The sequence below is a fragment of the Herpailurus yagouaroundi genome, unplaced genomic scaffold, assembly GCF_014898765.1.
Source record: "Herpailurus yagouaroundi ecotype Mexico unplaced genomic scaffold, PumYag 140, whole genome shotgun sequence".
Classification (NCBI taxonomy): Eukaryota; Metazoa; Chordata; class Mammalia; order Carnivora; family Felidae; genus Herpailurus; species Herpailurus yagouaroundi.
The window spans coordinates 18,110,811-18,136,411 of record NW_024412395.1 but is presented as its reverse complement, the minus strand read 5'-3'; the positions used below and the strand labels follow the sequence as shown (position 1 = coordinate 18,136,411).

The window sequence follows — 25,601 nt, the reverse complement described above, 5'->3', positions numbered from 1 at the left end:
CAACCGTGGTGATGGGCATGGGAAGTGTTCTTGCCATCAAGCCTCTATGTCCCACAGTCCTGGCTGGCAGGGAACACAGGGATATGTTCAGGTCCATCCCATGTCTGTCTGATATCTTGGAGCGTGAGTGTGAGGGTCAGGCCTCCCAGAATTTCAGCCTTGTTCTCACCGACATCCTGCTTCCCTCCAACAGTCCAGGTAAACAGCTGGTGCTCAAGAACACTCCCTGGGTGGTACATCTTCCCACTCCAAGGTACATCCCAGCATCCTGTTTGACCATTAGAGAACCAGTCAGCCTAGCCTCTTTATGCATCCCCTCCACCCCCAAAATGCCTTTCCTAAGTTAGGTTTTTAACACCACGCTCTTGGCTTTCCCTGAGGGTTAAGATGCAGTGGCTATGTGGATAAACATTTCTGTGTCTTCCATAAAATAGCTTGTAAAAGACTGCTGATTATGATTTTGACATCCCTTTGTATACTACAGTATGTTTTTAAGAATTTTTAATTGAATGGGAGCACCTGGGTGGCTCAGTCAGTTAAGCACCCAACTTCAGTTCAGGTCATGATCTCACGGTCCATGAGTTCTAGCCCCATGTTGGGCTCTGTGCTGTCAGTTCCAAGCCTGGAGCCTGCTTCAGATTCTGCGTCTCCCTCTCTCACTGCCCCTCCCCTGCTCACGCTCTGTCTCTCTCTATCAAAAAATGAATAAACGTTAAAAAAATTTTTTAAATTTTTAATTGAAGTGTCCTCCGTATATAATAATTTCAGGTGTACAAAATAGTGATTCAACAATTAAATATATTACAAATGCTCATCACAGTAAGTGTAGTTAACCATCTGTCACCATACAAAATTATTATGATATTAGTGACTATATTCCATATGCTGGTCTTTTCATTCTTATGACTTATTTATTTTATAACTGGAAGTTTGTACCTCTTAATCCCCTTTACCTATTTGGCCCATTTCTCCCCATCCCTCTCCCCGCTGGCAGCCACCAATTTGTTTTCTGTATTTATGAATTGGTTTCTTTTGTTATTGTTGGTTTGATCATTTATTTTGTAGATTTCACATGTAAGTGAAATCATATAGTACTTGTATTTCTTTGCCTTATTTCACTTAACATAATGCCCCCCTCTACGTTCATCTGTATTGTTGCAAATGGAACAATTTCATTATTTTTTATGGTTGAGTAATATTCCATTATATTCCAGTATATATACCACCTTCTCTGGCCACCTGTCTGTTGATGGACATTTGTGTTGCTTCCATACCTTGGCTATTGTAAATTGTGCTGAAATAAACATGGGGAGCATGTCTCTTTTTAAGTTAGTGTTTTTGTTTTCTTTGGGTAAATGCCCAGTAGTAGAAGTACTCGATCATATGGTAGTTCTGTTTTTCATCTGGGGTGGGGGGGAACTTCTCTACTATTTTCCATGGTGGCTGCACCAGTTTACATTCCCACCAACAGTGCATGAGGATTCTTTTTCTTTACATCCTCACCAGCATTTACTTTCTTGTGGTTTTGATACTAGTCATTCTGATTGGTCTGGGGTCATATCACAAAAACTTTTTCTTACATTGGAGTAGATACTGAGGTAGATGAGAAAGGATCTCTCCTCTTAGTGAGCTTGTAGGAGGGAGAGACATTGTCGGAAGTAAGTGCAAGGCCGTGTCACGGGACCCATGTGAACCTGGTCCAGAGGGAGGGGCGTGGAGTACAAGTGTTAGTTCTTAGAATGTGAGTTGTCAGGAAACACTTACTAGAGGAGGAAACACTTGAGATAAGTCTATAAAAAGGAGTGTTGACTCATTCAGACAGTGCAAATACATCATTCGGAAATTCATGAGACTGGAAGTCAGACCCTTTGGGCCCATGTTCTACTACTGACCTCTCTAAGCCTCTGATTTAATCTTCATAATGACTGTGCTTTGATCTCTGTCTTTAGACTCACATTATGATAATGAACATTATGTACATTATGATAATCTTCATAAGCTAAATTATGTAAATATTAGTAAGGATCACCTAAAAGGATCCCTGAGATAAATTGCTTTTTAATTTTTTTAATGTTTAAAATTTGTTTAAAGTTTATTTATTTATTTTGAGAGAGACATGGCATGAGCACAGGAGGAGCAGAGAGAAAGAGGGGGAGAGAGAATCCCAAGCAGGCTCCACACTGTCAGTGCAGATCCTAATGCAGGGCTTGAACTCATGAAACCGTGAGATTATGACCCGAGCCGAAATCAAGTCAGATGATCAAGAGACTGAGCCACCCAGATGCCCTGATGAATTGCTTTTTAAAAAAATATAGTTGTATTGAAATATAATGTACATACAGTAAAATTAACCCATAGGATTTGATGGGTTTTGATGCATATAAGTCACAGAACTACCAACACCATGAAAATATAGAATATTTTTGTCATTCCAAAAGTTCCATTATGCATTTCTAAGGTTATTAATTACCCCCTCTCCTTAACCGTTGAACTGCTTTCTGTCAACATGGTTTTCCTTTTCTAGAATGTGATAGAAGTGAAATAATAAATTTAGTCCCTCATGCCTGCTTTCTTTCACTTAGCATAATGCTTTTGCAGTGCAGCCATGTTCTTGCTGAATGTGTTCATTCATTTTCACTGCTGACTAGTATGCCATTGTAGGCACACATCCCAGTTTATCCATTCACCAGTTGTTGGACATCTGAGTTGCTTTCAGTTTTTTGACACTACGAAAATAGTAGCTTAGGACACTGGTGTATAGGCTTTTGTGTGGACATAAGCTTTTGTTTCTCTTGGTAAATACCAATGAATTTCTGAGTCCTATGGTAAGTCTCCATTTATAAGGAATGGCCAGTCTGTTTATACAAAGTGATATATATTCTTACCAGCAGCATATGAGAATTCCATTCACCCCACATCTTCACCATTGAGGGTATTACCTCTTTTTAATTTTACTGCTTCTAATGCGTGTGTATGTAGTCATATCTCAGTGGTTTCAATTTACATTTCCGCGTTGACTGATGATCTTGGCTATCTTTTCATGTGCTTATTGGCTAGTCATATATCTTGTTTGGTGTAATGTTTATCCATATCTTTTGCTCATTTAAGAAAAAACTGAGTCATCTGTTTTCTTAGGGAGTTGTAGAAATTCTTAATATATTCTGGATACAAGTCCTTTAACAAGTATGTTTGCAAATATTTTTTCCTTCATTTTCTCAATAGTGCCTTTCAAGCAGCAAAAGTTGTTAATATTTTTGGTTAGGTAAAAATATCTCAGTGTAGATTTGGTTTTGTTGCTTTTAGGTGTAAGTTTAAGTGTCTTTCATAGGTTTAAAATTAATTGTTGTTTCTAATTGTCCTTTGCCCACTTTTCTGTTAGTTTTTTGGGCTTTTTTTTTTTTTAGAGATTTCTAAGAACTGTTTATATATTAGGGAGGTTAACCCTTTGTGATAATATTTTTTTCCTACTGTGTATTTGTATATAACATATCCCCTGCATATGTTTTACTTTTTGTGTAGTAAAGTATATCAATTTTTTGTGGCTTTGAGATGGTTATAAAAGGCTTGCAGCATGACAAGGTCATAAAGAGGCTTGCCAGCATGGACATAGTCCAGGTATCATTTACCTTTAATATATTTTTGTCCATGGCTTCTGAGTGAGTAGCTATTTTTTTTTAACCTTTTTGCCCTGATCTTCTATTAATTAAATAAAGATTCAGCTGTGAGAAACCATGGGGCCCACTGCCTTTAACAGTGAAAACTGAATACCTAACCAGGAGAAGGCTATCACCCTGTTTAACAGAGTCCACAGTTCAGTAAAACATGAGAGAGATTGACGAGACCATAGAGGAGACACTCTGGTACATGTTACAGCTGGGAACAAATCCAGGTCCCGCCATTAGCTGAGTGACCCTGAGCAAGTCATTTAGCCTCTGTGCATCTGTTTCTCGATGTCAGATTCCCACGTGGCTGGGCTATGAGAATTAAATGCGACATGACTGGTATGGCTATGCTTTGAAAGAAATCAGTGGCGGCACATACCTGCACGGGTTGCAGTTTCTCATCATTAGCCATATCTGCTCTGGCTTCCTGACCTTTGGGAAGGGATCCTCTCAGAAACTCCTTTTTATATACATTCAGGACTTTCTCAGTCAGCGTGGGAGATGCTGTAACAAAATACCATAGATTTGGGGGCCTGAACAACAGGAATTTATTTCTCATGATTCCGGAGCCTGGAACTCCAAGGTCAAGGTGCCAACAGGAGCAGAGTTTGGTGAGGGATCTCTCCTTAGATGACAAACAGCTTGCCTTCTCACAAGGGGCTCACCTGGCCCTTCCTCAGGGCATGCAGGTAGAGCAAGAGAGATGTCCTCCTCTTTTTAGAAGGGGACAGATCCCATCATGAGGGCCTCATTTTCATGGCCTCATCTAACTCTAATTACCTCCCAAAGGCCTCATCTCACAACCATTGCATTGGGGTTAGGGGCTCAACATACACATTTTGGGGGAACACAGACAGTCCATAACAGGGACTGATGTGTCAAGCAAGCTGATGACTACTTCTCCGTGACATTATGTGGAGAGAGGACAGCCAGGTGGGCTTGGGTGGGGAAATTACAGAGGATTTCTAGGATGTTGAAAGCTGGTTTTGGGAAAGGGAGTTTGGCAGGTCTATGCTAGCCTAGGTCCTAGGGTTTACTTTTTTCTGAGGCAGATCAGTGCAGCAGTGGTGAACAAAACCTCCTAGTTCTGGAGGAGGCTTTGAGATGGCCACAATCTGTGTTCTCCCAGACTTTAGGAAAGCGGTTTTTCCTTCAGAGCTGATCCTGGAAGCAGAGGGTGGTTGGTAGAAATAATCCACGGGCAGGAAAAGCCTGAGTTTTACATATTGGCTTCTCCGCATTTAAATATAGCATTTACTCTGTGACAGCATTAGTTTGCAGTCTCCTTGGAAGCTTCCCGAGTGTAATCTGAAACCGTCCCCCATAAGTGGAGGGCAGAGACAAACCAAAGAGAGACAGCCCACTCCAGATAGGTAGGTGGCAGGTGTGATAAGCAAGGGGACTTAAAAGGCTTGTCTTGGGCGGCTGCAAGACGAGTAATTTCTGCTTGCCAGAATCTTATAAGTTTATATAGAGGTTATAACTGCATTCAGTCACATACGTTGTCCAGACAGCCTCAACACCTCATTTCTGTCTCAAGGCTGTATCCCTGGAGCACCTTTTAGGAATGGGAGGGTGGGTGGCGGGGACAAGTGGAACTCACATTCCAAGGACAGAGGAGGGGGTGGGGAACCTCCAAGTGTTCAGGTCCAGTTTATAGGCCAGCTGGTGGTCATGTGTTCTTGATGACCTCCTCCAACATTTCAGCCCTCATGACCGGCTTTTACAATCTTACATGCCCCTGTTCCACCGTTCTCTCTGATTGGTCAAGCAAGGGGGCCCATTGGCTTGGAAGTGGCTCATTTGGCAGCTCTTTGGCAGATGCCACAGCAACCATGCAGGCATGTGCAAGAGAAAAAACAAGTAAGACAGTGATTCCCATAATCAGGTGACAGCTTTTTCCACCAAGAGCCCCACGATTCAAACAATTTAGTAAGTCCCCTACGCTGGGGATCACATCACTCGGTATTCACTTGTACCATCATGTGATTTAATAAAGATGACACACTAGCAGACTCATCAGATACGAACAGAGAACCTTCTGTTCAGATAATCGTGCAGTAATAATGTCCAAGGCTATCCAATTTTGGAGGATAGCTTTCTTATTACCGACATTTCAATAAGGACAGGACTTTTGGCTATCATTTAAGGATTGCTGGGTGGCTATAACTTATCCCCAGGCCAGTAGAAGGAACAAAGATGGCAGTCAAATGATTGTACCAGTGGGAAAGAAAAAAATGCCCACCTAGCTTTGAGGATGGGGAGGTTGGCAGCTTTAGAAACTTGACCTGGTGGTGTATGCCCTATGTGTTTGCTGGGGGACGCAGCACTGTCAGGTATGAGGATGATGGATTGGGGGCGAGATGTGACACACCAGACCCCCATCTTTGCCCCTCTTTCAGTGGTGCATGCATCAGGGCAACAGGATCTCGGTGGAGATTAATTCCACCTTACCCCAGGGTTTGAAGTAACTCACCCGCCTTGGCAGACATCCCACTGCAAATTCCAGTAGGTAACTCCTTTTCCCTGACGTGAGAGGGCTTGGTGTTCTCTTGGTGTTGATCCACAGTGAGAGTCAGGGCGGTGGCTCTTTACAGCAGCTTCCATACCTTTATGGTATTGGGGGCCTCGGCAGGGGTCCCTGGTCTGGCATATGGCGTTACAGACCCTCCTGATTGCTCATTTAAATGTATTAAGACCTGAGACAGTACTTTAGTCCACCCGGTTGCGGTGGTTTTACTTGTTAGTAATTTAGTCTGCTGCTTTAATACTCTATTTTCCTTTATACCAACCCTCCTACTTATGGGTTATAGGGGAGGTGGAACCTGCATTCAGTGTCATGTTCTTTTGCCTGGTCTTGCTTGTTATGACGTTTGAAATGTGACCCCTCCTGATCACTGTCTGTTCAACAAGGGTGTCCACATGGTACTTAGCTTTTGAAATCCCCTAAAGGGGCAGCCTGATTTGCACAGTGACATGGGAAAGCTTAGGGCAGGTTCAGTGTCTGCCCACACCAGGGCATATTTAGAACCCTCACTCAGAGGGAGGGGACCCGTTTAATCAATTTGCCACCCTCACCGGTTGAGAGCTGTGGTAGTTGGCCTTGGACTCCTTTGGCAGTTGCCTTGGGTGTTTAGAATACACATGACACGCTGTTACAGCAATATCCAAGTCACTGTGTTTCAAGTGTCGTTTGGCATCTTTGGCAATATGCCATCTCATGACATTGTGTTGGCCACTTTCTATGTACCCAGTGTTCTTTTGGTATCTATTGAAGGGTCCATTTTTGGGGCTCGTTCTGGGATAGGGCATCAGCTTCTTTTTTTTTTTTTTTTTAATTTTTTAGGGCATCAGCTTCTTGATTGTCAGAGGTATCCAATGCCTTATTAGCCAGGATGTAGAAAATAGCAAGGACTGCCTTAGGCTCTTGCAGGCAGACCTAATGCCCCTCCATACATACTGATCCCACAAGGGTCTACTTATGATTCATCCATCCCTTGGTTTCTCACTGTCTAAGCCATAGGTTAATTTCTTTAGGACAGCCCAACTGTCAGTGCCAAGGGTTAATAGCTAGGTTTCACGGATAGCTCTGGGCAGCCAAGTGGCTGTTGCAGTTGATTCCTTCTGGAGAGGCTCCATCTGGAGGAATGCTATACACAGTGCTAGGAGCAATTGCTCTGTGGGGGTATATCAGGGATTGTCCCCTTCCAGATCTGGGACCCAAAATCCTAGGGGCACTTTCTCCTTTGTTGTCTCTGCCACATGTTGTGGTATGACTCATACCTTCTGGAGTCATAGACACATCTTACTCAAATGGTAGCTCTCGATGGGAGATGCCCAGAGCTTTCATCTGTGTCATTAATATTCTTGCCTTCTCAAACATGACTTGCTGCTCTAATCTCCAGTCCCATATGTGCCCTTTCTTTACCAGGTGGCATGAGAGAGAGGGGCACTGTGCCAGGTGGGGAATATAAATCATCTAAAAACTCCAGATCCCTACCAAGGCTTGTATCTCTTTCACACTCCTAGGGGATGAACAGGCTGGTGTCTTATCAGTCACAGCTTCTGAGACAATGAGAATCTTACTTGACCAAACAACTCCTTGAACCTTATTGCGGCACCTTGGCCTTGAGTTTTCTGTGGGTTCACTGCCCATTTTCCCCCTTGCAGATACTCCAGTGAAGCCTGCACAGTGCCTGCAGCAAAGGCAGTCTTCACATGTTAACGTTAGATCATCAGTGTTATGGGCCTGTTTTACCGATAGGGGGAAAGGAGACACAGGGACAGGTCTTAAGTTACCATCCCATGACATATTGTGGGGCTATGCAGGTAGCCTTGGGGGAGTACTTGAAAAGTTCATTATTGTCCCTTCCACATGAGGGAAAATGATTCTTAGTTATCGGAAACCGTTATTAGTCAGAATCTTTTCCATGAATCTCCTTGATGATGAAGTACTTTTGCAGGAACACTTTTTGTCAAAGCATCAGAATAAAATCTGAAAATGACAAAAGACTTAAAAATGTCCAAGGTTAAAGATTTGAAGAGAATTCATTAAAACATAATTAAGAGAATGTGGTTATTTTTATGACATACATTTTGAAATTATGACTGACAGTGTTTTACCAGGACATACCAGATTTTTAGAAATTTCAAACAAATATGCCTAAAGGAAGTTTAGCAGCATTCATATTTGACGATGCTTCCCAAGAAATTTAACATACCAAATAAGCCTAATTAGTTCAACATCTTCCTTTCATAAGGAGAACATACATTTTTTTTAATAAAATTTATTGTCAAATTGGTTTCCATACAACACCCAGTGCTCATCCAAACAGGTGCCCTCCTCAATGCCCATCACCCACTTTCCCCTCCCCGTTTCCCCCCATCAACCCTCAATTTGTTCTCAGTATTTAAGAGTCTCTTAAGGTTTGCCTCCCTCCCTCTCTGTAACTGTTTGTTTCCTCCCTCCCCTCCCCTCCTGGTCTTCTGTGGAGTTTCTCAGGATTTACATAGGTGTGAAAACATGGTATCTGTCTTTCTCTGCTGACTTATTTCACTTAGCATAACACTCTCCAGTTCCATCCACGTTGCTACAAATGGCCAGATTTCATTCAAGAACATGTATCTTTTGAAATATTCTGGGGACCCTCTGGAATATTCCAAAGTTTTTTCATAGTTAAGATTTCATTGAGAATTTGATTTTGGGGAAGCTTGTAAAAAATACCCAAAGGTTTAAAAACACTTGATTAAATAGGATCACAGGTCACGGTGAAATAATATTTAGTTATCTATTCAACCAAAGTGACAAAGACTTCAAAGGCAAATACAGAAAGTTACACAGTTGTAAAAAACACACTCCCTTTTTGTCAGAAACGCAGTTTTGTTAAGTAATCAAAGACATGATAGAGATAACATGAAGCACAGGAAATTATTTTGACAAAACAATCTTTTTTTTTCCCCCTGGATAGATTACTTAAAAGGTAAATAAAAACTTCATAATCTCATCAAAAGAAGACCAATAGTGCAAGAAAACTGTCCTTTTGGCAGATGAAAGAAAACTATGTTTTAGTTTTATGTTATTTAGTTCTATGTTATTTAGTTCATGTTTGTTATTAAAGCTTATTTTTCTTGAAGCTAGTTAAATAGGGCTCCTTTACAGAATAATTTTGTCAGTACCCTCTGGAGGTATAAAAACAACACACACACATAACATAGATCCATGGACATACATAAACATACAGATATAAATAGAGACCCCATCATTTTCATTCTGAAACCTGATGGAGGCTGATGACTAGATTTGGGACAAAGAAATTCCTCTAGCAGTCTGTACTTAACAATCCTCTTTCCCCCTTTTCCTCTTCAGTTTCTGTGAGGATTCTTGTGGTTATCTCCTGGGGTGCTTACATTTCAAAGGCAAGATAAGATTTACAACTTAAAGGGACTGAGAAGGAATGCACTTTTTCTCCTAGGAGTGTTTTAATTGCCATTTAAAATTTTCCTTTCTATTAAAGGTTGATGGCATGGGGCTGTTTGGTCTGTTTCCTCACCAGTTACCACCACATCCTCCTCTTCATTCTCCTCACTTTACCAGAGATTCCACCGCTTAGCATCCTAACAAGGCTTTGTCACAAGAGCCTAGATCTTCACCCAAGGTCCTTGCACCCTCCTAGCTTTGCCAGAGGGCATACTAAGGTCTCCGGCTGTTTATCCTGCTCTCCCACCTTGTTGGCCAGCCCTGAAGCCAGCAGAATATCGGACCACTGCATGTCCTTCTCTAACCTCAGCTGTTCCTTCAACTCCAACCTGAACTCCAGCCTCTAGTTGGCCATCAGTGTCCAGCCGAACTGCCCACAGTTGAGGCCAGCACACTGTGGCACCATTTGTTTCTCTTTGCTCGGTGTCCTTTGTGCGGTTCCTCAGATGAGTGCATTGAAACAACTGGTATTTCTGGGCCACCTCTGCTCTCACATAGTGGTCCACAAGCATCTAATATATGGGCCATCTCTCCCCACATAGAAGTTGATGGATTTACCCTGCAGATGCCTCATTCCTGGCTGGCTCACCAGCTGTTAGTTCACAAGCTCCTCAGGGCTTCCCAGGTGTAATCTGAAACTGGCCCCCATGCATTGAGGGCAGGGAGAGATAGAAGAAAGAGGAAGACCACTTCAGATTGGTAGGTGGCAGGTTTTATTAGCAAGTGAACTTACATATGAGGCTTGTCTTGGGTGGCCACAAGATAAGCAGATTTCCATAAACCTGTACACCAGATCTCAAACGTTTATATATAGAGGTTTTAACTGGGTTCAGACACATACCCCATCCAGACAGCCCCAACACCACATTTCTGTTTCAAGGCTGTATCCTTGGGACAGCTTCTGGCAGTGGGGAAGGCAAGTGGAACTCACATTCTAAGGACAGAGTGGGGGGTGGGGAGCTTCCAGTTGCCCGGTCCAGCTTGCAGGTCACCTGGCAGTACGTCTTCTTGATGACCTTCTTCAGCAGCCAGGCACTGTTTTAAACACTTTGAAGCATCCTTCTGAAGTAGTATTTCGGGTTCAATCAGAGAACTGGAACCACTCTAAATAGTACAGAATAGGGTTTTATTGCAGGGATGAGACTTTGCAGGGTGGTTGGGGGCTGCAGAAAAAGCATCTGTCAGGCTGTTGTCCTTGAAGTCAGCAGGGCTGCCTGGAAGGAAGGAAATGTGGGCGCAGAGCAAAGCAGAGCAAGGACAACTGGTACTGGAAGATGGACTGGAACTGCATTTGACCCCTACTGGCCTAGCCTCAGAGACACGGGTGATCTGTAGCAGAAGCTTTGACAAGCCACTGTGGGTCCCACTAATAGTTTTTCCTCTATTTATTTACATTTCATTGTGCATACTTTTTTTCTGGGTAACAAGTTCCCTACGTTTCTTTTACAGCAATGCTTAGCATAGTTTGGGGCTCATCATTAGCACTTAGTGTGGCTGTTTGGTGGAATCATTTAGTGCATGGATAATGTGCTTGGGCCCTTTAACACCAATTGCTACCTTTTATTGCACATTATCTGCTACCCCATGGAAGAGAAAATTGAGATTTGAGAGTTCGGGCTTGTTTCCCCAGTAAGCAGTAGAGTCCAGATTTGAGCAAAGGTCTGCTGGTGCATCACTGCCCTTCAGCCAAGCCCCTGTTCAGCAGTGAGCCCCCTGGGCTTAGCAGACCCAGGAGAGGACTGCCAAAGCCATAGTGGCTCTTCTAAAGATGCACCTGGGGGGGGCACCCCAGGTCTTTGGGACTCAGATGGGGTGAATGCAGACTTTCTCTCCTTCTGGGAATTTAGAGGTGAGGGCTTTGTCAACAGAGAGATTGAATGGAATCAGAAAGGCTTCAGGTATGAGGAGAACAAAGTGAGAATTCAGCCTCTGAATTTGGGGTCTCAGTGTGCTTGACTGTGTCATTCTCCCAACTTAGGCTTTCTGAAGCCTGTCAGCAGCTGGGTCTACATTGATATGTGATTCCTTAATCACAGTTGCATTATGTCCTGTGGGTGCCAACACCCATGATTAGAATGAGTCCCTGCACAAAGGGTGATGGGATTTGGAGATCCTTGCCCCACCCTTATCCTCATCCCCTGTTGACCCTGCTTTGTCACCTCATCCACAGCAGGGACTTGGGATCTGCCAAGAGGCTAAGTTTGATAATTTGAGGAGGTAAAATAATAATAATTCAGTGAGGTGATTATTTTAAAGAAATTTAAAATTTGAAATAACTTTAGATATATAGAAGAGTCACAAAGATATTACAGAGAGTTCCTGTATACCCTTCATCCAGCCTCCCTGGAGGTTAATATCTCACATAGATTACTAGGGCACATTTGCCCAAACTATGAGATTACCGAAACTGTTAACAAAATTCCAGGCTCCATTCCATTTTCACCAGCTTTTCCACTTAATATCCTTTTTCTTTTCAGGGATCCCATCCGGGACACCATGTTGGATTTAGTCCTCCTTCTCTCCCTAGTCTCCAATTAGTTTCTCTCGGTTGTTGTCTTTCAAGACCTTGACATGTGTGAAGAGTAGTGGTCAGGCATTTTGTAGACTGTCCCTCAGTTTGTTTGGTGTTTTTCAAGATTCAGCTGAGGTTATGGATTTTTGGGTAGAACACTAAGACGTGTTCTCATCATGTCACATCAGGAAGCACATGGTATTGGCATAACTTATTAATGGGTTTATTAATGCCAGGCTTCTCCACTGAAAGGTTACTATTTTCCCCTTTTCATGCCCTATTTGTTAGATACCCATCATGAGTCCAGCCCACACTCCGGGAGGAGGGAATTAAGCTGCACCTCCCAGAAGTATTCGCAAAGGATCTGGGCACCTAAGTTAAAATCAACCACTGTCGATTAGTATTGTGGGGGAGATGCTTTCATGCCTTGCAGATATCATGTTTCCAGGGAGGTGACTTTTCAAATGACTTTATTTAGTTTCAAAACTGGGAAAACAGGCTGTCTTCCTTCTTCCCAGCTTTCTGTTGCTAGGTTAGTGAATTTAGATAATAAGATGCTTAAGGAATCCTATTTCTTTGTGTATATGTAATGCTTTATCACATTTCTGCTGGAAGTTGCATTTTAATATTGGAGAGAGTCTGGAGGCTGAGTCTCATGGCAGTGACGCATGGGAGCTCCAGGCTGAGGAGCTCGGTGGACCGTAATGTCATGAGATAGTGGTGCCTGCCTTTGTGTGTGTGACTCATTCATTTGCTTGCAAAGCGAAGGTAAAAACTTATAGGAAGTGCTAGGATAACGTCAATAGCAGACTATATTTTTAGATGCCTTTTCCCCACCTTGACGGCTATATTTGAACTTCTAATTGCATTGTGTGAATTTAAGGCTAAAACATGGTTCTAGGTAGCTTCAGCCATAATTGGCCCTGTGGCCAATTCAGTCGGCTCTGTGTTGAAGTGTTCTTAGTCCAGTGGTGTACTTATATGTTTCCCTATTCTCCAGCTGCTTTTTGAATTATTTGTGAAAAACCCCACATAGCACATGCTGATTTTAGCATTTTGACCAATTCTGTTATTGATCAGTGATTGCCAAACACTTTGGCAGAGTAGCATGAAGGGGAATATCCTGAAGGAAAAGAAATACTTAATGTCTAAGGAAATATAAATCTGGATTGTTTTTGATCATCTTTTCCAATTCCCAGTGACACAGGTAACTGAGGAACAGAATAAGCAACATACTCCCACCTGGTGGCAGCATACTCACCTGATTATTTGTTCTGGGAACAAAGCTGATCTTTAAGGCAAGTGGTTTGCAGATAATATGCTCTAGCAGGAGGTGAACTGTTGAAATCTGGAACTTTTCTCTTCTAGGATGACTTCCTATTCAGCGTCTCCATTTTAAGTGGGATCCTTTGCAGCATCTTGGCTGTGTTGAAGTTTATGCTGGGGAAGGTTCTGACCAGCAGAGCACTCATAACAGATGGTGAGTAAGGCCAGTGTGCCTGATTTTTGGGGGCTGAGCTCCCAGTGAGGGAAGATACTATTCAGTTGCTTGTCCTGTACAAGAGCTTAACAATTTGGAATCTATTCCTCACCATCCTCCCCTCCCCAGGCTGTTTAATGACTCTCAGAGTTCCCATATTAGGGCAGATATCTGGTACCCTGGGAATTTAATAAACTTCATGAGTCACCTCCACTTGGACCTCTTAACAGGGTACATTGGGGCTTCCCAGTCTGTGGTGTTTGTTAAAAATACAGATTCCAGAGCCAGACCCCAGCAAGTCATAATTACACCAGCGCCCCAGCCCGTTCGATGCACACTGAGATTTGGTGCTGCCTCCATGGCCAGTCCAAGGGGCCAGGATCCCACGTCACACCAGGGAAGATGGACCCTGTTGTGTCTAGCGCTCCTACATGACATTTTGACCACCAGCTTTCCAGTCTTCCTCAAGTGCCACTTCCTGCAGGGCCTGGTGTTTACTTCTGGACTTGGAACGTGCCACCTTTCTCCTGGGCTGCGGAGGCCGTTTGCCCATATGAAACCCAAGCTTTTTAAGCAGTAAAAGCAGTTTAAAATAGCAGAAGGACCAGCGACTGGCACTGAGCCCTCCTCTTTGCTGTTCTGTGTTCAGCAATGTGAGGGACGCTGTGTGTGCAACCCAGGTGGCCCAACCTGGCTTCTCAAGCTCCCAGGTGAATCCCAGGGCAGGCTGGGGGTGGGCAGGGTTCGGCCCACATCAGGCCCTGTGTTTGCTGCTGTTAGAACATGATGCTGCAGTAGCAAGGGACCACCTGGGTTTTACAGAGTTGTTTTGTGCCTGGTACTGTGCTAAGTGCCACGTTAGCTGTGGAAACCACCTCCTAACACAGGATCAGAATTACCTCTTTCAGGTTTCTGTCCCATTGTTATGAAGGGTCCTGACTCCCAGAAGTGGAGTTGAAAATTAGATAACCTCTCTGAGATACACGGATTGCTTTCTCCCAGAGCCGGATCTGAAGAACTTGTGGTTCAGTCACATGAGAATGTCTGAGGCCACAGGCTGGACCAGTCTTCTGAGGTCTCTGTCACCCACTGAGACACTGTGGCTTTATAGGCGGTTTGCATTAAGCTGAGCCTAGTATATGGTCCCATAAGACCCTGGCCCATATGGGTGTCCTTCTCTCTCTGGGGGCACACCCAGAATCTGAGCAGGAGTGGTCTTTCTTTGTGATCTTTGTGGTCTGGTGTTTTGTAACCTGAGAAAGAAAATGCCTTGTGTAGACACGGAGTCTTTCTCTACTCTGGGATGAACAGCACAGGGTGTGCTTGGCTGAGAGCTAAAGGCTGTATGGGCATCAGGCAGGGGTTTGGGTGTGGGTTCTCCAGCCACCTTTGAGGTTCCTTTATGTTGCTCTGAGGGACACCACTCTGACAGGGCCCTGTAGGCCCAAATAGGGCAGAGGCCTGACTGGACCTGGCTGGACCCTGGCTTCTCCAGTGGCGGTTCTGTGCCTCCTTCTCTGTGTCTCTTTAACTGGAAAATGAGGGGCAAAGGAGGCAGGTGTGGGGCAGGCTGGGCCGGTCAGCACAGCTTTCCAGGCTCCCAGGGGTACGTCCTCACCTGGGGCTCTTCTTCCAGTCTTGAGCTGGGCCCCTAAGTCACAAAGCCCCCTGGCTTGCAGAGCATCAGCATTTTATCTGTTTACTTGACTGCAGTGGAGACACAGGCAGTGTTTCCCCAGAAGCCTGAGTGTGGACCCAGCAGTCAGACCCGCCCTCCCATCCCCTCACCATGATCCTGGAGCTTGACTCCTTCTTCTCAGAATAAGGGGCCCTCTGCCTTGAGTGATAGTTTTACTTAAAGTTAGATATTTCAGATACTGAGTTTCTGTTTAGGCTTCATTGTCCTTGTAAACTCCCACCATTTTATAAGGTGTATCAAGAAGACCACAATGATAAGTATGTTGTTTTTTTTTTTTAAGTTTATTTTTATTTATTTTGCAAGCAAGCAGGGGAAGGGCAGAGAAAGAATCCCAAGCAGACTCTGCACTGTCAGCACAGAGCCCAATGAGGTGCTCGAACGCAGGAACCATGAGACCATAACCTGAGCTGGAAGCAGGAGTCAGATGCTTAACCAACTGAGCCACCCAGGTGCCCCCATAAGTATGTTTTTTAAAATTTTCACTTCTGACTCTTTAATTTTTACACACAAAACCAACTACACACAAGCAGTCTTGCACCAGGGAGGGGTCATGGCAAAGAGAAGTGGACAGTTTGAGTGATAACTGTTCCACCAACAGGTAGAAGTTGGGGGGGAGCATTCCTGGGCAGAGGGGATGGTATGGGGAGAGAGCCTGGGGTACCTGAAGGGTGCAGGGGGAAGGGGCACAGGGCAGATCCTGCAGGACCTCAGATCCACAGTAGGATTCTGGATGTTTTGTTAAACATTTATCAGAGGAGGTGACATGATGGATGTTTTCTAAAGAGCCCTCTGGCTGTCAGGGTGGAGGACAGAGTGAAGGGAAGGAGATCTGCAGCAGGGAGAAGTCTCTGGGGAGCCAAGGGGGTGGCAGCAGCTGGGGACAGAGGAGGGCAGAGGGCTGGAGGATGGGGGGAATTGAAATGGTGATAGTATTTGTAAAATGGGCTGGGCTCCGAGTTGACTTGTCCATCGGGTTGATGAGAGACACACACACAGAAGGACAGAGAGCACTGTTGCAAAGTGCAGAGTGGCCAGTTCCCCATCCCAAGCCTGTTACCCATAAGTGGCCCCTGGGGGGTTGGCGAGCTCTACAGTCCCTTGCTTGGTGGGAGCACCAGCCGACTGTGCAGCAGTAATTACAGCCTCCTGCTAACTGGATCATCTGGGGTCCCAGTTTTGCTCATTCATTGATTAGCAGATCTTAGGGAACTGTGTGTAACTATCTCCTTTCTGTTCTTCCATCCCTTTGGGAGGCAGGGGCAGAGTGGGGTTCAGGAGCCATGCCTATCTTTACTGTCAGGGGCTTTTCCGAGGGGCTGGTTCTGGAGGGCATCCTTTGTGGCTGCCTGGGAGTGCCCCTCCCATGGTCTGGCCAAAGGCTGGGGGCAAGCCCGGAGCTTCTCTCCCAAGAGGGAACTAAGTTCTGGTGCAGGAAGGGTGGGCAGGCCTCCTCTGTCACCTGGAGTGGTGGCCCTTCCCACGTTGGAGCTGTGTGTGAACTGGGTCGGGCTGACTCCACCAGATCCTTTGTTGCTGGGTTGTGTCCTTACAGCCAGAGAGCGGATCTTTAGGGAACGGGGGACAACAGAGTATGGGCAAATTCTGGAATTTCCCACTCTTGCCACACAGTGCAATAAATCTTATTTGGTTTTCTTGCTTTGAATATTCAGTCGACATGAGATTGTTCCTGTCAGCACTAGGCTGAAGTTGGCTTTGTGTTATTTAAGGGGGCGCCTGGGTGGCTCAGTTGGTTAAGTGTCCAACTTCGGCTCAGGTCATGATCTCACGGTTTGTGGGTTCGATCCCTGTATCAGGCTCTGTGCTGACAGCTCAGAGCCTGGAGCCTGCTTCGGAATCTGTGTCTCCCTCTCTCTCAAAATAAACATTAAGGTAGAATGACTTTGTGCAGCAAGTTAATAGTACAAATCAAACAGAGGAAGATTGTGGAAAGGTGCCTGGGGGAGGTTCCGAGCTAGGGGCCAGCAGGGACAGATGGAAACCTGAGTTGGGTCTGGGCCAACTGTCCTCATTCCCTCAAGATCTAGAGCACCAAGAGGCTATGATGGCTTTCAAACACATGAAAAACTTTAATTAGAATTTTCTGCATAAAATTAATGTGTTTAATTATGCAGACTCTTACCTAGTCATTAAGGTCAGAGCTTCTTAATATTTTTTTAAAGATAGAGACAGCGAGCAGGGGAGTGGCAGAGGGAGAGGGAGAGACAGAACCTAAAGCAGGCTCCAGGCTCTGAGCTGTCAGCACAGAGTCTGACGTGGGGCTCAAACTCATGAACCATGACCTGAGCTGAAGTCAGACACTCAACCGACTAAGCCACCCAGCTGTCCCAGAGCCTCTACTTAAAGCCTCTGATGTTATTTTGCATTCTTAATGTGATAATAGCATTTACGCTTCACAACAGCTCTGGTTTTAACTAAGGGGTCAGGAACAAGCTGTGAGCCTGGGTGGGGGGACCCAGCAGTGAGTGACCACTGGGCCTTGTGTGCTGCATGCACCTGGCCAGCATTACTGTGAGCTCCGGATTCATGTGAAATGATTGGCTGCAAAGGCTCTCAATTCAGAAGGATGTGGCAGGGCAAAGAGGGGATTGTCCCCTAGTCCCTGGTGCTTGTCCCAGTGTTCTTGCGCAGGCTTACGGAGGTGGGGCTGAACTGCGTCAGGCTCTGCCCTAAGCAAAGGTGAGCAGAGCCAAGCAAGTCAGAAGCTGCTCCCAGAAGGTGTAAGTGAGGGGAGACTCAGTGAATTCACTAGCTGTGTACTAGCTGCTTGCGTGGGTTGGGCCCCCGCAGAGCAAGGTGACTTGGTGGAGCTGAGCGGACACCTAGTGGCTGACTGGGGGACTCTCACTGTTCTCTGCATCTTCTCTGAGCTCCACCTGCTTCTCTGAGGGCTCCAGGGGCTCACCTGTGCCCCTGATAAAGATGGAGCGGGGAGCAAATGAATCCAGTGTGCTCTGGGGCAGTGGTCAGCTCCTCCCTGTCTCCCCCTTTCTTCTAGCCACCCTGAAACAAAATTCCCCCAACTTTGAGAAAGCCCAAGATGTTAACTGCAGCCCAGGTAGCCTGTGTCCTTGTATTAAAAAGGACAGGAAGATTCAAGGGACAGCTTGAGGCAAGAGCGTCAATGCGTGCTTCTCATAATAGGAAGGGGAAATGGGATCTTGATGGATCAGTGGACAGGAAGGAAATTCTGCTTCTCCAGACCTGCTGTTTGCCTACTTCGCGAGGGGTGGAGGCACCACTGAGGATGTGACTGCAGAGGGCAACATCATGGGCTAACCCAAGAGGGAGGGAGGGCCCGGGTGCTCCACATGCCAGGGCCCGGGATGGACTCAGCTGGCACAAAGCTTCCCACTGCCGTGACAAAGGGCTACAGGTGGGCCGTGATGCTTTTAAAACATAGGGTTTAGAAGCATCTGCTACAGGCGCTGCATGGACAGTGGAGATGGAAAGGATGGTGAGCCCATTTCTTCATGGTCTAGAGGTAGGTGAGCACAGAGAAGCCATAGATAACAACCACACAGGGGCCACACTGACGGGAAGCCAGGAGGCAAAATGGGGTGGGGCCTGCTCTCTCTAGGGCACCTAGAGCTAGCTCTTGGGCTGGCTGGCCATCAGAGGAGACCTCTGGTGAAGGGTGGAGGTGCTCACTGTGGGTGGCAGGCAGGGATGGCCTGGCTAGACATGGGAGTGCAGGCAGAGCCCTCCCTAGCTCCAGGCTCCCAGCAAGTCCTGGCCTCTGTGTCCTCATAGTTCCCTGGCCTGGCCTTTGGAGGATGTGGCCCCCGGATGGGAGGAAGGTGGAGGTGTTTGCCTTTTCCAGTCCCCATCACCTTTATTCAGGTGAAATTGAGTTCGCAGCATTCTCCAGGCATGACCCTTGAGCAAGCTTGGAAGGGAGTGGGGAAGCTGAGTCTCCAGGGAGCCTCTGACTATCCCTCTGCCTTGCGGAAACAAAATCTCTGCCTGAGCTCCCAACATCCCCTCTCAGGTGGGGAGCGGGGGCGTCTCTCCAGCACTCTAACCACAGGCCCTGCCTGGGATGGCTTCCTCTCTCAGGACAGCTGAGTCCAGCTGCTGCTAAGTAGGAGCCCTCTTGGCACAGTCCAGGCCATGTTCCATGCCTTCTACCCTCCTCTCCTCCATCTATTAACTCATTAATTAATGCAGTAATCACTTCAGCCTCTGTTCTGGGACTTGGAATATATCGAGAGAGAAAACCCCTGTCCTTAAGCTTATGTCTGTAACAAGAAAAACAGTACAAATACCATCTTCGGAAGGGAAGAGCTCTGCAGAAGGATGATAACAGCACAAATGAGAAGGTAGGAGAGGAGGGATGGGTACGGAGGAATCACTTTCAGGCACTGAGAGTTCAGGCTGGGAAGGAGGCAGCATGAGACACCCCAGAAAGAGGGGTACAGGCTGACGGTGATGAGTCTAGAGGCTCTGGGGGATGCCAGGGTTAGCTGATGCAGGTGTTAGTGTGGTTGGAGCACAACGCACTGGGAGGTCCATATGTGTGATGGGGGAGAGGTGGCTGAGGTTGTTCATGTCAGCCTTGCAGAGTTTGGATGCTATTCAGAATTGGGCAGCTTTTCGACTGGAGGCCTTCAGCTGCTGTGTGGGGAGGAGGGAAGCAGGGAAGATGCTGAAAGGCTATTGCAGGGGTGCAGTCAAGGGGCAGGTGTGCAGGGGTGGTGAGAGGTAGACTTTGGGAGGTAACAGCTGGAAAGAATCATTTGAATGGTCAGACTTGATATTTTGGGTGTGAGCGATGTTAAGGACGGGGTCCTAGATTTTTGGACTAGGTGGATGGTGGCACCATATACAGAGAAGGTAGCAAGAGGGCCAGGTGTTTGGGTGCAAAAATTGAGATTTTTGCTTCAACCATATTCAGTTGGAGATGCTTAGGGGTGGGTTTCCAGCTCAGCAGAAGGTCAGAACAAAGAGAGCATGTGGGGAGGACACAGGCAGAGGAGGGGTTCCCACAACTGCACCGGGGAAAGGAGCGCCCCCAGGGGAGAGGAGAAGGATCCAGCAGCAGGATGGGGAAGGGATGGGTGGAGGGCAGAGAGGAGAGCCAGCCCTGTGAAGCAGAGCACAGGTTATGATCCCTGGCAGGTGGCAGCCTGGTCACTGATGACCTCGCCACGGTGGAGCCGGAGGAGGAAGGGTGACTGGAGCAGGAGCCGTGGCAGGGAGACAGCTCTTCCAGGAGTTGTGTGAAGGGCAGCAGAGCTGAGGTTGTGGTGGAGGTGGCATGGGATTCAGGAAGGAGTCTGAGAAGGGGGATGTGAGGTTTCTCCCAGGAAGGATGCTTCAGGAGCGGGGACAGACATGAAGTTGGCTCTATGCAGGGACAGCAGCTGCGGACAGTGGGTGGTGGGTTGGTGTTGGGAAAATGATGTAGTGTTGTCTGGACCAACGTGCTCTAAGCAGTCCGTGGTCATGGAAGCAGCAGAGAGCTGGAGTGGGGAGAAGGCACACTTGAGGGGAGAGAGGGAAGGTCCCATGCAGTGACCATCATTCCTTGCCCGCTAGGTCCAGCTGTTCCCATCACTGGGGAGTGGCCTGCCCAAGTCCACTCCCTGGGTCCTGAGAAAGGGGTTGGATGTAGGCATTGCTCAGCTCCTCTCTCCCCTGCTCTTTATCTAGAACCTCTCTCCACATGTATGGCCCCCTGTGTATGCACATGAGGTCGTTCAGTCCCGATCTTCATGCTTGAACCTGATGCCAACGCTTTTGAGTTGAGCAGGTGGAGCTGCCCCAGACACGCAGGGGCGCCTGTTGTGGGGGAGGTGCGTGGGCCTAGAGCTTCTCTCGGGGTTACTGTCAGGCTGAGACAGGTGTGACCCCCGGCGGCCACTCCAAGCTGTTCATTCCCATGTGGCTTTTGAAAATTCACAGGTCAAATGAAGTGGGGATCAAATGAGGCACCATCTGTGCAAGGAGACTCTGGTCAGTATCTGTTAGCGCCAGTTCTGTTTTGATTGCCATCTCTGCAACCCTGTCACAAATTCTAGACTTTGCATTTCCTTTCTTGGAGAGTGAAAATCCCCAGCTGATGTGAGGCTCTGGAGGGAAAGGACATGGGTTCAGGTAGAGTCCCAGCCCTGCCTTTCTCAATCTGTGTAACCTTCGGTCAACGGGTTGAACCTCACTCTGTTCAGCTTAGCTCTCTCGCTGGTTAAGTGGGATAAAAATCTGACTTGATACGATGCAGAAGATTCCAGGTTGGTCTTTGGTTCAGCAGACATTTGAGCCACCAAGGATTTGAGTGTCTCCTGTGTGCAGATGCTGTCTTGGACCCTACAAGTTCAACAGGGATAGAAGCCCCTGCTCCTCCTGAGGTCTGCATTCTCATGTGTGGGACAGTGACGACAAACGTGTCACATGGGCCTCGGCACCTGGCGGGGCCTGGACACTTGCCAAGGCACCATGTGGGTGTCTGAGGTGGTGGCTGTCACTCTGGAGTGCTTCTGGGCAACGTTCCTTGCAGCACATGCTCCGGGATGTGGAGGCACGCCTGGCCTTTGGGTGGTTTCATTGGTGGCTAAGAAAGTTTACTCGGCATTGCTGTCAGCCTCTCTTTGCTGTCTCTCCAGGGTTTAACTCCCTCGTGGGTGGCGTGATGGGCTTCTCCATCCTTCTGAGCGCGGAGGTGTTCAAGCATAACGCGGCCGTCTGGTACCTGGACGGCAGCATAGGTGTCCTCATCGGCCTCACCATTTTTGCCTACGGGGTCAAGTAAGTTCTCCTTTTGTCTTTGCTTTCCCAGTGGCCAGGAGTGCCATATTTTTCACTCCTGACAGTCACCCCTTGCACCTGTGACACTCCTGAGCCTGGGAGAGATTAGGTGACTGGAAAAGCCCCCAGCAGGGGTCAGAGGTTTTTGTGGCTGGCACAGAAAGGAGCCAAGGGCTCTTAGGAGTTAAAGCCTAGGCCACTTGTCAGAGGCTTACTTCTATCTGTGGTCTTGACAGCTTGCTCCATGGTCTTCCTCTTCACTCTTTGTGCTTGAGGATGTGTGTCCTTCCCTTTCTCTGTAATGACACACTGGGTAAGCACCTCCTGCTGCCTGCTTCTGTGGAATGCTTAGGGGGCAGGGCCCAGCAGCACCACCCGGACAGACCCCACCTAAGGAAACTTTTTACAAAAGGGACTTGTCAGTGCAAAAGGACCACTTGTGAGGATAAACCCACCATAAGTCCTCTCATTGAAGAAATGCTGCCCAGCCATCACTGACTCGGTGTTCACACATCCGGGCTAGAGCCGGGCTTTGAGAGAACGGTTTCTAAAAGGTGTTGTGTTTCTAATTGTTGACACACTTCCTGGCTCCCGTGAGGATAGCTATAATAAAGATGGGCCGTAAGCGTTGGCCAAGATGAGGAGACACTAGAGCATCACCCATTGCTGGTTTCAATGTCAAACAGGAGTCGTTCCCGCAAATGTTCAGCATCGGAGTTCCCACTTCTTGCTGTCTACTCGGAGCCACGAAAACACACAGCCATGCAGTGACTTGCACATCAACCATCACAGCAAAGTTATCGATAGTAGGCACAACCCAAAAGTCTGTGAGTGGATGAGTATGGTAGAGCCGCACGGTATTCCTCAGCCCCAGAAAGAACGAAGTATTGCCCCATGCCAAAACATGGAGGAACCTCAAAGACATGGTGTCAGCAGCCAGTCACGGAAGGCCACGTTATGTGATCACGTATGTGATTCCACACATACGAAATGTCCAGAATAGGCCCAAGCGTAAAGACCAAGAGTACATGAGCAGGTTCCAGAGGAGGGGACCACCGGGGCCTGACTGCAGGGGGGATGGGGCGATAGAAATGTTCTGGAATTCGACAGTGGCTAATTAGGGTTTGTGCAATCTATGAATATACCAAAACACACTGAATTGCTTATAAAAAGGTTGAATGTTACTGTATGTGATTTATAGCTTTAAAAAAGCCTTCTGTTTGCTTCCCCAAGTGCTTAAGCTCCAGGGCTGTTGGGGTGACCTGCGTGTTTGCTTTTTGCAGACTCCTCATTGACATGGTGCCCAGGGTGAGGCAGACCCGCCACTACGAGATGTTTGAGTGACAGCGGCCAGCGGGGCCAGAGCGGGCTGCTCGGCATCCGCAGGAAGACAGTCAAGAGGACCAGGTTTCCACGCAGGCAGATGGTGCCAATATTTAACTGAACGTCCAGTTACTTTTTAGGAGGTTTTTGTGTTCCTGGGAACAAGGTCTGCCCAGCTGGTCGGTCCACACCGCTCCCCCTTGCTCCACTGCCCCTGTCAAATATGTTAGGACAACACGCACAGGGGTGAGGACAGGCTTCCCCACCTCCAGTGAGAACTGACCTTTTTTACTTCCTGGAGTAAAAATGTTTTTGTGGGTAGGATACAATCTCTACGTGGCAGAGAGCTCCTCTGTGGTGCTTGAAGCCTGATCTGGATAGCACCTGCCCAGACCCACCTCCACTTCCAGACTCTCGTATCTCCTGGCAGATTTTAAGGGAAGACGGTACCTTCTGTCCCTCACCCCTTTACATACCCAGAACCATCAGTATAGATCACTTCCTAATTTCTATCAAGGTATTTCATTAGTTTCATACTGTTTTACTAATCCCCAATCTAAACAGAGTTCAAAAGGAGACCATTCTATTTTTAAAAGTACTTAGTGATACACGTATGAGCTTTGCATGGTTGAACTAAGCACATGACCCTTTCTTGTACATTCAGAACCTGAACATACATGTAAAAACAGGATCCATTTTTGAGAGATGTGAAACTACAGTTTATTTGTAATAAATAATTATATAATCTATCCATTTATGCATATATCTATATGCTGTGTTAAGTGGTAATGGTACATTACAGTCTGTTAGAGATGGCTTGCCCCTCTGTAAGGAACAAGATGTTCTCCGTTGATGTAACGTTAGGTATAGATTCTGTAAAAATGTTCCCCCGACACACAACATTCTGTACCTCTGGCACTGCAGCTTGTCCAAGCAACAGTGTCTGACCAATAAAGACCTTTACCTGTTTTGTATGGTACGGGGCGGTTATCTTGGAGCGTCACCGTGTTGGCAAGGTACTCCGGTGTGAAGGATGATGTGGAAGGAGTCACTTGTGCCTGGGGGTGGTGAGTGGGGAGACCCTGAAGGACGGTCCTAATGGGCTCTGCAGACCCTGTGAGGTAGGGTGGTTGCACATGCATGTGGGGGTGCCTGGGACTGCCGGGTTCTGCTTCCCAGCCCTCACCCCTGCATGCCATGCCCCATCTCCCATGGGGCTGTCTCAGGCCGGCTGAGGGGAGGTGGTTCGTTCTGAGGGGTCACTGACCTTGAGTCACTCTGACGCTTCCCGCATAGCTTCCTTCCTCCAACAGCATTTTGAGGAGGTTCTATGGGATGTTAAAATGTCACATGGGAAAAAGGGTCGACTGTATGAGTGGGTCTGGGAAATGCAAGATTCGATAGGTTTCTTTTTTGCACGTTTTCTCGCTGTAGCTCATCTACATTGTGGAAGCTCAGGGAGGGGAAGCTATGATGTAGTACCCCCCCCCAAACTTAAGCATTCAAGTTTTTGCTGGTACTTTTGGGGACCTGAGTCCCATAGATGCATGATGAGAACTGCATGGTGTCTGCGTTCCAGGCAGTAGCCAGGAATACCACTGGCTGCAGAAAGGCTGGCCGTGACCTTTGTTGTTTCCAGGGCATCTCAAAAAGAAAACAAAGCCCACGAATCCTCTTGCCAATTCTGTTCCCTTGTAGGTGAATGTAAAGCAGGGGGTGTGCTCTGACATCAGTATTGGGGGATGTGATAGAACACTCCATAGTAAAACCCTTCCTTCCCCACCCCTTAAACATACCTTCTCATTAGCATTTTCCACAGGGTGTTTGCAGATGGTGGGATGTCCTTAGTGGATGCCGGCACTGGAGGATACAGCTGGATTTGTTCCATCGGTGACCCTGCACCCCCCCCCCCGACCCCCAAAAACCACTGCCACCTGTCACACAACAAAAGTTTATTGAAAAATAAAGTTCTCCCTAGTTTTCTCTACGACAGTGGAAAACAAAGCAGTGTTCTCTATGCCGGTACAGTACACTTGGACAGCAACACCTTATTTGTAGAATCCTGCACTACATCACCCCAGAAGTGAACAGTAGAAAATGGTACCAGGAGCTGTTTGGGGACACAGACGCAAACGGCCGTTAGCTTAAGGACGTCAAGGTTATGACAGCAACTACAGTAGAAG

At 46.9% G+C, this 25,601-nt stretch overlaps 1 protein-coding gene across 1 annotated transcript in view; it reads left to right on the top strand.

Moving 5' to 3' along the window:
• TMEM163 (transmembrane protein 163) overlaps positions 1-24,392 on the top strand; it is a 282,559-nt gene extending 258,167 nt beyond the window's left edge. Inside the window, exons 6-8 of the mRNA XM_040474918.1 lie at positions 13,520-13,631; positions 21,954-22,095; positions 23,379-24,392. Of these exons, the coding sequence (XP_040330852.1) occupies positions 13,520-13,631; positions 21,954-22,095; positions 23,379-23,439 (315 nt within the window). The 3' untranslated portion in view covers positions 23,440-24,392. The remainder of the gene's footprint in view (positions 1-13,519; positions 13,632-21,953; positions 22,096-23,378) is intronic.
• Positions 24,393-25,601: the final 1,209 nt, after the last annotated feature.